A 12,062-nucleotide genomic window follows, 5' to 3' on the forward strand; every position below is an offset into this window, starting at 1 on the left:
CGTGACGTCATTACGTAACCGGAAAAGAATTGAAATATTCTGGGTTGAGGTTATCAGCGAAGCACCGCGCAGCCAGCAGCTAACGGGCAGCCAGCAGCAGAGTCAACTTGGGGCTTCCCTCAACACATCCACGTATGAGTGATTTGTGGATGATTTAGCGACACCTCTTAACAGTTGAAAATTGCTCTCAACTTCTAAGTGATCTTACACCATTTTATCCCCGGGTTAGTTAGGTTTTGGATGTCCCTGGGGCGCATGGATACCACGTTGAAACGGTCGGCGAAGTGTTTTGCGGGTAAGAGATCTTCCAGCTAATGTTAGCTAGCCGCAGCCAGCCACGGATCCTACGGTGTGGACTTGAGAGTGGAGAGGCTCGGTGCTGCTGCCCACTCTGCTGACGGACGGACACTGGTGTTAACCTGAACAATGGGCCTCATATTCGCCAAACTGTGGAGCTTCTTCTGTAATCAAGGTGAGTGTCATTGCATTTGTTACGGCTCACTAACCTCCCGCTAGCTGCTCAACTGCGGATACTGTGACCTACTAGCCCGTTAGCTTGAAGTGAGCAGCAAAGCCGTAATAACAGATAGAGGAGAACTCTGTTACTTCAGGACACATGCTCCTCTGCCATCGGAACTGTTTTGTTTATTTTTAATTGCAAGTATAACAATCTGTTAAACTGCACTATCTCAACGCTACCAACCACTCTTAACAGTTCATTTGTTCATCAGTTTCTCAACCAACAGGGTTACCTTAAGTCACCGTAAGCCTGCGAGAGCGTATTCATCTAGTCAGCTTTAACTCACTTTCCAAGACACATGGCATTACACAACTTTCTGGAAAATATATTTAATGTAAATAGTCATTTTTTTCTCTGTTGAGCAAGGTGCTAAACTTAAAAATGGTGGTTCAGTTGTGCTGTTTACAACAAATGATTTGTGAGTCAAGCATATACTTAGCTGTGTCAGAAAGTTTATGTAAGAGTAAAAACAACGAAGTTGTTGGCTGATAATAATTTCCATTTACTTAATGAATCGTTTTAAACGGTATTTGTTTTTGTGACTAAAGTCTGAATATATTCCGTTTTCTGTGGTAGATGACAAAAGAAAAGAACCAAATCCTCACATTTGGAAAGCTAAAAAACTGTATATGGATGTTTTTACGATCTACGATTGTATTTAAAATATTGAATCTTCTCTGATATATAGTAATGTGTTAAATCTCCAGTTGTATTTTACTGTCAGGTACAGTATTTTTTCATTTTAACTATTATAAAATATAATTTTTAGTTATAATAAAGACAAAGGAAATCGCTTTTGATCTGAAGTAAGGTTCACTCTGGTTCAGTTAAAGGATAGCTAACATTGACCATTTTCAATTATCAGTTGAAATTTATAAAAGCAACATATTTTACTTTGCTCAACTCCCTCTCTTGATTACTTCTGCCAGTTTCAATTCCCTGTCTGGCCATAGGGAGGGAGATGAGGAATTTCCATTCCCTAATACAGGATTACATTGTTCTAAGAGTCAAGTTTCACTCTCTTAAAGAGATAAGAGTGAGGTCTTCAGTTGTTGGAGACATACGAGTAGCTTAAAACAAATAATCTACTCTGTATTATTAGTGGAGTAACTAATTGTATATGTGCTGATAATTATTAAGATGTCGTTATCAAACCATTATGACAAAGAAAAGTAATTCGATTTGAGACTTGATATTTTGGAGTTTAGCCATAAACTCAATTATAAATAAGAAGAATATGCAAATATAACAGAGTATGGCTGTTATTCAGTTTGGTTGTGTTGTCAGGATCTTCACAGCTCCTCTTTATGGAAGCAATAGACATGCAACATCCAGTATGGTACTCAAAGACAGTCAAAACTGCCAAGCCCTCTGACCAGACTGCCTTCCCCCCTGACAGCCAGAGGCCTCAAGTGGCCAGAAAAGTCAAATCACTAGAGTGGGATATTTAAGCAGTAGCTCACGCTTCTTGTCAGACCGAACAATGCCCTTTAACTGTGGTATAATGAGCATATACCATGGCCTGAAGTGAGATTCTGGAAGCCTATAGGGTACTTAATTCAAATGATGGTGTAAATGTGAAAATGAAAATGTAATTCCACAGCATTCCACAATGTTTTTTCAGTAAAAATTTAAATGAAAATGCAATAATCCAATTTTCATTTTCACATCCTTGTATGGGCATTCTATAACTATATTTAAATGAGAATGCAATTTGATAACAATATGAAAAATTAAATGAAAACTCCATTTGACTCAAAGACTTAACCTGCACTTCGGTGGACAATGTGATGGCAATAGATGAAACAGTGCCCCCAGTCATAGCATTTGAATTTACATGTAACCACGCTCTTAGAACTTGAATTTGAAAATGCAATCTGTCAGTCCTCTCATCAAGGCGCACCGCCTTCAGTAAGGATGTTTGTATGCACGTAGTTCCCGTAGTTCCCTCGGAGCTGGGAGCATGCACTGGCACAACAATGATTGTTGATTTGAAGAAGGCCGAAATGTTGTCAGAATAAATAGAGATATGCATATGGGGCCAGAGCTCCGTGCACTGGCGCAACAGAGGGAACTACGGGGTGAATGTTGCTGCTCCATGGCCTCTGCAGCCTCTCGGAGAAGCTACGCTACGGACTTTACCATCATGCATGACGTGAATCAGGTAACAGGTTCCGCTTAGCGCTGTGCATGGTGTGTCACGCATACAAATGTCCTTACTGAAGACCCGCCTTGATAAGACGACTGACAGATAGCACTTTCAAATTCTAAGAGCGTGGTTACATGTAAATTCAAATGCTATGACTGGGGGCGCAGTTTCACCTGTTGCATTTACATATTGTTCACTGAAGTGCAGGTTAAGGTTATATTTTTAAGAAAATGAAAAGTCAAATGGGGATTAAAATCTCATTTTCAAATGGTTGCTTAAATGGAAAATTAGACTGAATATTGTCCATTGAAGAGCAGGTTAAGTCTTTGAAAAATGAAAAGTCAAATGGAGTTTTCATTTAAATTTTCACATTGTTATCAACGGCCCACGCCAAAACACCATTCAACCTTACCGTGTGCTTTGAGCTCTCGTAAGTTTCCTCAACTTAACACCGTCGCTCTCCATAGCGCTATTCATGTCTACTTACATCGTTACTTCCTCAGGCGCAGAGTGATACGGACCTGTGCAAACAAACTGATTCAGCGAACCAATCAGATCGCTTGATTTGAGCTACCCGTTTGATAATTAAGCAAAAACGTCACATCTGTTTCAGCGTTTAGTCTGTGGTGTTTGTATGCTTGACAGTCCTCAAGTCCTGCTACAGCTGGTTTTATGAATGGTTATCATTTACAGTAGTTTCAGTAAGGCATGGGAAAAATAGGTCAGGGAGTTCTGAGGAAGGAATGTCAAGGTTTATGATTTTTTGATAGCATGAATGCATTGTACGTTATGACATGCTCTATCCCATTTATTGTTTTTATAGTGACTTGACAGAGTTTTTTTTCTTGATAAGGTCTTATTGAAGACTGAGTGTTTTTCCATTGATGACTGAAATCCCCCAGTTAATGAACCATTTCTACTTTGCAGAGCACAAGGTGATAATTGTTGGACTAGACAATGCAGGGAAAACCACTATACTCTACCAATTGTAAGTAGTTTAATTGACACACACACACACACACACACACACACACACACACACACACACACCGTTTAAACCAACACAACTAACAAAATTTATGATTCTGTTGTATTAAGTCTGATGAACGAGGTGGTCCATACGTCTCCCACCATCGGAAGCAACGTGGAAGAAATAGTGGTGAAGAACACACACTTCCTGATGTGGGATATAGGGGGGCAAGAGTCACTCAGGTCCTCCTGGAACACCTACTACTCCAATACAGAGGTGAGAAATCCCAGCTTCACTGCTTCCTTGTAGATGAGAGGAACTAGTATTGTCCAGCAGTTGTTTTTCTTCCTGAGTCTGGCAGCTGGTGTATTTTTTCAGAGCACAGATGGCATCAGGAGCCACCCAAGACAGAGGTCACACTTTCACAAAGGGGCCTGTCTGAAAAGTAAAGCTGGGGTCAGCGCCTGCAGTGTGTTTTTAAGAAGGGAGCAGGGGGGGGAAGAACTAGTATCATGGCAGGGGCAGATGTTTGGGCGATCTTTTGAAACCATTTGAAGTTTCTGATGCAACTTATGCCTGGCCTTTTGTTCACTCTAGTCTCACAGGCAACATATTTAATTTGTTAGTATTTGCACAATTTTTTTTACACACAACCCTGTACAATAGTACACAGCACATTATAAGATAAGATTTTCAACTCTTGGTTGGATTAAAAAAAAATGCAAATTGAAGACACCAACCCACTAACATATTGTGATGGGCATCAAACATTTTTCAGTAAATAGTAAAAATTACATACATTTATTAAGCTAGAAAATGATCAGATGAATCAATAATTATTATTTTGTAAGTTTTTAAATACAAAGCATATACACTTAACAAAATTATAAATGCAACAGTTTTGTTTTTGCCCCCATTTTTCATGAGCTGAACTCTACGTACACAAAAGGCCTATTTCTCTTAAATATTGTTCACAAATCTGTCTAAATCTGTGTTAGTGAGCACTTCTCCTTTACCGAGATAATCCATCCACCTCACAGGTGTGGCATATCAAGATGCTGATTAGACAGCATGATTATTGCACAGGTGTGCCTTAGGCTGGCCACAATAAAAGGCCAATCTAAAATGTGCAGTTTTATCACACAGCACAATGCCACAGATATCGCAAGTTTTGAGGGAGCGTGCAATTGGCATGCTAGTCTTTTGTGTATCTAGAAAAAGTCTTAGATCTTTGAGTTAGCTCATGAAAAATGAGGGCAAAAACAAAAGTGTTGCATTTTTTAATTTTGTTCAGTGTACATAAAAGAAACAATAACAGATACCACAAGCACAAAACAACAGAGAAAGGACAAAAAAATACATTAAAATAACGCACAATAAATCGGCGTGCTTCTTTTCATTCAGACCCCGTTTTCACCTGGCTGTAACATCCGACCTGAGTTATCCGATCACAAGTGGACAGCTCTCACTATGTCTGTTCTCCCCTGGCAGCAAAATGTGGTGCCACATGCGTCTTCAGTGACCACTTGTGATCTGATCTCACTTACCCGCTCTGTATGTAAATCAACACGTACATAATTTCTGTTTGCAAAAGAACAAATGCATTGTTGTTTTTAACAAAATAATAAAATATGCAAAAAACACAAATTAAAGTGCAAAATGAGGCATGAATCAGTTGGGAGGGAGAGAGGTTTACGTCTCGCTGCGGGACAAACACTTTCAGTTTCCCCAACAGTAAAGCAAAGAACACCCTTTTACACTTATTTCTAAAATCGAGACACCGTCACCGCACATTAACTTCTGCTGTCCACTCTCTTTCCTTGCCGGGTCGAGCCATGCTCACATCACACGCTCCCTGCTCTCGCTCTCTTTCTCTTTCTCACTCGCTTGCACACTGAGCTCCATTCAGGAGTATTTACAGTCATTGCTTTTTCACCAAACGGATCACCATCTGTGTATTTTACAGAAAAGCCACAATGGTCCTATACACAAGACTTAAATGATGTGGGTGGCTTTTCCAGTTCTTCCGCTCCTCCAGTAGCCATTAGTACGATCCACTTCTATCGGCGTTAAAGTGCCTCGTTAACGTGAACACACAACTTGATCTCCCGATCATTCTATTTTCACTGCAGATCTCTGCATCGACATATAGGGAATTATTCCGCTACTTTAAAAAGTAACCGTGGCAGTAAAAAAAACGGTATTATATGCATTATGGTTAAACTTTGCAATTAATCTGCGGATGACATGCGTTCCGAACCGTAGTTGGCATTCCGTACTGATCACGGATCAACTGTGATGCGTTACACCACTACTCAGGAACATAAAGGACTCCAACTCACTTGCTAAGGTAACAGCGGCAGGAAATAAAAAAGTTAATCCGCGGATCACATGCGTGACAAATTCAGTTTACTTTCTGCTCACGCAGAGGGTGTCAGTTGAGTAGGTGGTCCCTAATGTGGCCAAAAGTCACATTACAGTTCTCACTGCTATTACAATGTGGACACATGCGGCCTTAACTACCCCGAATGTGGTTTTTGAGATCCGATTTCAATGCATCTTGAGAGTATTTTCACCTATACTTAGAGCTGTCCACTTCCGATCGGATCACTCAGGACGAATGTTACTGCCAGGTGAAAACGTGGTCTCAGTCATCTACATTGTTGTTTCAACATTGCAACAGCATTAGTTGTTAATATTAGAACCTTTAAGCATCTTTGATTAAAAAAATGTACAGTAACTTGGTGCCCGGCAGTTACTATGTACCACCCTGGTACCACCCTGGTTGTTGGTCACATTGATGTTGGATAACACGTTTTGACTCATTTGTTTGTAAAGTATAAAGAGTCTCTTTCCCCCTGAGTCGTTTTCTTGGTTTAAACGATGTCTCTCACGTCACAAAATTGAGGAGCCATTGGTCTGTTGTCATGCGGGTTCACTGTGTCATTCAAAACAGGCTGTGAGCCTAGAGCCCCTTTCACACTGGCCAAAAAAACGGTTTAAACCCGCTAACACCCGGCGTTTTCTGCAGTGTGAAAACGTTTAATCGACATTCAGCCCCGGGTCAAATGACTGCAATAGACCCGGGTAATATCGGCTTCACCTCCGATCGGCATTGATGTGAACGTCACACCCGGGTGAACCCGCTAATTTGTGCGATGATGGAGGCAACGAGGGCTCGACTCCTCCGTCGGTAACTGGTGTTACTTCACCAGCTGTAGTAAAGACACCTCTCGCATGTAGCTAGCTCGCTTAGCCTAGCTTTGGCTCGTTGGTGGTAGCAACTAACGTAACATAACACTGCGCTGAGTTTTTAACTTTGAAAGAGTGCAAGTACAAGATAAAAGGTAACGTTGACCACCGGCTCACTGGCTACCATGCTTTCTGTTGTTTACTACACTTTTCTTCTTTGTTTTACGGCGCGCACCGCTCTCTACCGCCATCTATGGCTGCCAATTGTCACTACACGATCATCAGAGCCTGGTCTGCTCGCAGTGTGAAAGTGGCCAAATGCCGATTAAATGGGTGTCGACTGGTGTTTAAAAAAACCCGGGTCTACACGGTAATTTTGGTGTGAAAGAGGTATAAGTGTGATTTTTACATCCTACTCTGCAGTTCATCATACTGGTGGTGGACAGCACAGACAGAGAGAGGCTGGTCATCTCTAAAGAGGAGCTCTACAGGATGTTGGCTCATGAGGTAAAACTCTCATCTTAGTAGACTACACAGAAGTAACTCTGTTTTAGTAATGAATATTGACTTTCCGCCACACTTAACCCCTTCCACGCAGCTATGTTGTTTAGAGCTTGTTGTAAAGAGGTGGCGGAGAGCAGGAGGTTAGGGTTTCATTGTGCTCCGTCCTCTTCCCTCAGGACCTGCGCAAAGCAGCTGTGCTGATATTTGCCAACAAGCAGGATATGAAGGACTGTATGTCTGCAGCAGAAATCTCCAAATACCTCACCCTGAGCTCCATCAAAGACCACCCCTGGCACATACAGTCCTGCTGTGCACTTACAGGAGAAGGGTAAGACACATCTGTATTTTTTTTTTACAAACTATGGCACAGCAATGTATGCACATACTTTGCAGAACTTTTATTAACTCAAGGATTAGACATTGTTGCAGTTCCATCAGCCCACTATGATCCAGCTGTCTTTGAGCAAGAATAATCATACAGATGTTTTTAATTGATCTTCTTAAGGAGGATAATTAATTCCATGTCTCCCAGGAATGATAACAATGAGAGTCCCTGTAGTGATTAAAACAAAAGGTGACAGGTTTTCTCACAGGTCTACTGCTTGTTACACTGTGGCAATAGCAGTTGTACGCGTGCAACTTAAAATGTTTTTTTAATATGAAGTAGTTTATAGTATTGAAAATTTGTTTCAGTCATGTAAAAGGCGATGTGTTGTCTGTGTCAAATGAAGAATACCACAGTTTAGCAGCTAAACTAAGTTAATATGTACTAAAAGGGGCAGTAAGCATTTCTAAAGCAATACACGTTTTGTAAAAATCAGCGAACCGTCCGCTTAGCTGTCGATTCTGTATGCGCCGAAATCAAATTTGGGTTTTCGGCTTAGCCCTGGCTCAGCTCGCACAAACAACACTGTGAGTGCAGTTTTTTAAACATCACTCGCCAACATCTTAAAGGGATAGTTCAGTGATTTTGAAGTGGGGTTGTATGAGTTACTTATGAATAGCTAATTTGTTACCTTATGGAGATGGTGATCAGCGATCTCATTTTACGGAGTTTGGAGGGGAAATGGAAGTAGTGCAAGTCTGAGTTCCACTGTTGCAGAGGGGACAACCAAAAATTAATTTTCGCCACATTTTAAAACGTTACCGAAATAAAAATCTGTTCAATTGTATGCTAAAGGATGTAATACCTCGCTGAAGTACGCTTGAAAAAAAAGTGCAAACTTAAATAGCTGTCTGGCGGAAAACAGCAGTGAAAAAATACGTCCTTCAGCTTACAATTGAACGGATATTTATTTTTTTAGGTAAGCATTTAAAAATGTGGCGAAAAAGGCTTTTTTGGGTTGTCCCCTCTGCTACAGTGGGACTGTGACTTACGCTACTTCCATTTCCCCTCAAAACTCCATTAAATGACATCGCTGACTCACGGGTAATGTTTGTGATTTCACACATGCAGATATTAAATTAACCATTGCGCGGATTTAAATCACTTGAGGCTCAAGAGCTCGCGGTGCACATATACACTCGCGGGAGAGGAAGTTTCCACTCGCCCGTGACACTATGGGGGGCGGATCCACTGGACTTTGATAGACAGCTCTTAGGAAGCCTGGAGTTGCCAGGTTGGAGTTTCACGTGGGTAGGATACTGTTGGCAGGACGAGAGTCAACATGGTAATGTTGTCCATGGAAAATGCCAATTCTTTAAATCTATTATAAAATTATAATAAAATAAGCTAATAATGACATAGTTATTTATTGTCTTATTCATCTATTTATTGTCAGTGAATGCTTCTTCTTGAAGGTTAAGAGTAATCTCTTAGTTATTTTTTAATTTTTTAATAAGATGTTTCCAAGGTGCTGTAGGCCTATGGCATGAACCATAGTAGGCCTAGCCTATAGTAAAAGGCTGTATGGTTTAAATTTACCAGGATAGTAATCCTTATAGCCCAGGATGTCATGAAAAAAATGGCTTGACTGTGCATTACAGGGTTGATGTTATAGAAGCTTTATTAGTTAATAAATCCAGGATGGAAACAATGAGTCAGCAAAAAAGATTGATAGGTTTAATACGAAACGTAGCTATCGAGCATTTTTTGACAGCTACAGCCTACTTGAAAATGTATGAATAGCGAATATAAAAATTTTTCTATGGACAACATTACCGTGTTGACTCTGGTTCTGCCAATAGTATCCTACCTACGTGAAACTCCAACTTGTCAATCAAAGTCCAGTGGATCTGCCCCCATAGTGTCCAAAACTTTCCCCGCAAGCGTAGAAAGCACTCCATGGGTAAGTGGGAGGTGCCTCTCGCACGAGCGATAGCAGAACCTCTTCAGCCTCAAGGGATTTAAATCTTTGCACGATGGTTAATATCTGCGCGTGTGAAATCACATACATCACTTGTGAGTCATATTTTTGTGCGCTGGATAAATGAACCAATTCTAACTCCTAGTCGGTCTCCCATAGCCGAAGTCGAGGGTTTGCGGCCTGGCCCGAGCAGTGAAATCACAACAAGAATAAAGAGAGAAACAAGCCTTCTCCAAAATAGCTCACGAGACGAGAGGAGACTATGGAAGAGATATGACCATCTCCACTAGAAAGATATAATCATAAGTATAATAATTTCTATGTGATATTTAAACTTAAGATATTGTTGTATTAATGCAATCCATTATATATCATATTAGAATTGTTATGTAAAGCAGGTAAGAATCGACATAATGTGATATGAGATTGAAAAAATATTGGCCAACATCCAAATGGGTTTTCTACAAGGATTGTGTGTTTCAAACCACCAGATGTCACTGAGCCTGCTGAGTTTAAAGGCCTGAAAAACCTCATACCTTCATCTACCCATCACTACTATTGACCCACAGTTCACACTTTCCACCACCAACATCTTCATTTGTTTTTCCAGTTTATGCCAAGGTCTTGAGTGGATGACCTCCAGAGCTGGACTCAGATAGCCCCTCCCTCAGCCATTGATGGCCTCACTACCTGCACCACCCACGGTTGGTGGCAAAACAGCTGGCCTATAGTTACTTTTTATTTGTAATGACAGAATTGGACACTGACTTCTGCAGACAGCACAGTATGGAAGGACTGCACGTCTAATAGTTACAGTGGAACTGATACATTTCCCAGTCAATGAAAAGATTACCAGAACTTATGAACTTACCTGGTTGTGGAACGAGGGTTGGGTTTGGAATAAAAGAGGAGAAGACTATTATCTCAGTTCAAAGGATGTCCAGGAGTGAGGCAGGGCTGCACTGGACACTGATCATTTATACTACACACATCATGTTACATTACACTATCATTTCAGAGTATGCCATAAATGTCACAGGGATGCGACGTTTGAAAAAAAATATGATGCAGCTGTTATTTTATTTTTTAGCCTAAAAATACATTTGTTCATGTACAGGTAAAATTTAACAGGTCAAACAAAGGTATTATAAGCAGTATTGTAAACCAATTTTGATGGTGATGGTGGCACCGAGTTTTGCACAGAGCTCAGCTGTGTGTTTACACAATATCATTACAATTTGTTTTTTCTGGTCTCAACATCTGTTACATGACTTTTCAGTTTCATAAGCTTCTCTGTTGGTGGTCATCCTCACACTACTACATACTGGTGTTATATTGTGGTGAAAATCTTTTTATTAACTTTGAGCCTTTACTTGTATGTTATTGAGCCAAATTGTCTTGATTGGCATGCAAAGCTTTTCCTTAATCTAACCCTTGGAACAAATGGAAATTACTTCTGCTATTAATTCAAATTAGCAAACCATGAAATTACTGAAATGTGATTTCAAATGCCAGTACCAAGCTCTGTTTTAACAGTATTTTAAACACTTTTACACAAATGTCATTGATGCATTGATTTTTATTTAATTTTATTCTTTTATTATTGCTTTTATTGCCTGCTTCATTTTGTTGCAGGTTAGCATCTTGACCCATTTTGTATTAACAGATGACCATTGGTGCTCCACTAGTGTGACAGATCTACTGCATCCTAATATAACATTTCAGTAATTTTTTGCTGCCATTTTGGCATGTATTCCTCTTAATGTTTTGTACTTTATAAACAAAGGGATCAGAATAAGCCATCCTCCATTACTCATTAACCACCTGGACTTTGTTCAGTGGTTTAGTAGCCAATTAAGATGTTAAATCAATATTTTGGCCATCATAATTTAAGCATAACTGTAGTTTTATCTAAATCCTCAGCCTTAAAGAAGCTGTTGCAAGTGTTTGGATGATCATGTGTATGAAAGTTTTTTTTACCCATGTTTCCTTCTTTGACACAGTATAAGAATTCTTGAACTTGCTAAAAGATCTATGCACATGTCACTTTGAAACAAAGTTCTGTAGTGGCCAAAAGAGAGGATGTGCATAAGTTTCAGTTAGTCTGAACCAAAGTAGTGACATGGTAAAGATCTTGGTGTGGGGAAAGCTGCTGAGTGTCAATATATTAGCAATGGTTGTGAGACAGTATTTTTACACTTAACGGAAAAAATGTGAACTGTGTAGCCCCTAGACTCTTTGCAGCATTAAGGTTTACAAAATATTTACCATGATCTCACAAATCAAAGGGACTGATCTTATACCCTCAGTGTGGTGGTGTATAATCTGGGTCATGTACTGTATTTCAGTTTGTTTTCAATAAAAGTTTGTTTTAAACATTGAGTCTGAAGTTTAAGTGATTATTTTACTGTTTTCCAAGAA

The 12,062-nt window shown here is 40.0% G+C and overlaps 1 protein-coding gene across 4 annotated transcripts; it reads left to right on the top strand.

Moving 5' to 3' along the window:
* arl8 (ADP-ribosylation factor-like 8) lies at window positions 1-12,023 on the top strand. 4 transcript variants are annotated; one of them, XM_035618965.1, is made up of 7 exons: window positions 1-132; window positions 230-472; window positions 3,597-3,657; window positions 3,768-3,915; window positions 7,255-7,338; window positions 7,512-7,663; window positions 10,252-12,023. In XM_035618965.1, exons 2-7 carry the CDS (start codon window positions 427-429, stop codon window positions 10,298-10,300), a joined length of 540 nt encoding a protein of 179 aa, XP_035474858.1. In that variant the 5' UTR covers window positions 1-132; window positions 230-426; the 3' UTR covers window positions 10,301-12,023. The 4 variants fall into 4 exon arrangements, with proteins under 4 accessions (XP_035474858.1, XP_035474857.1, XP_035474859.1 ...); XM_035618964.1 differs by having other exon boundaries at window positions 25-132; window positions 234-472; XM_035618966.2 differs by lacking the exon at window positions 10,252-12,023 and adding an exon at window positions 9,801-10,126 and having other exon boundaries at window positions 76-472.
* Window positions 12,024-12,062: the final 39 nt, after the last annotated feature.

The sequence above is a fragment of the Scophthalmus maximus genome, chromosome 21, assembly GCF_022379125.1.
Source record: "Scophthalmus maximus strain ysfricsl-2021 chromosome 21, ASM2237912v1, whole genome shotgun sequence".
Taxonomy (NCBI): domain Eukaryota; kingdom Metazoa; phylum Chordata; class Actinopteri; order Pleuronectiformes; family Scophthalmidae; genus Scophthalmus; species Scophthalmus maximus.

Excerpts from the sequence above, each read along its gene's own strand:
- arl8 (XM_035618965.1), top strand. The coding sequence starts at position 427 with ATGGGCCTCATATTCGCCAAACTGTGGAGCTTCTTCTGTAATCAAG. Across the intron at positions 3,916-7,254 it reads CCTACTACTCCAATACAGAG|TTCATCATACTGGTGGTGGA; the intron begins GTGAGAAATCCC and ends CCTACTCTGCAG. Across the intron at positions 7,664-10,251 it reads TGTGCACTTACAGGAGAAGG|TTTATGCCAAGGTCTTGAGT; the intron begins GTAAGACACATC and ends TTGTTTTTCCAG.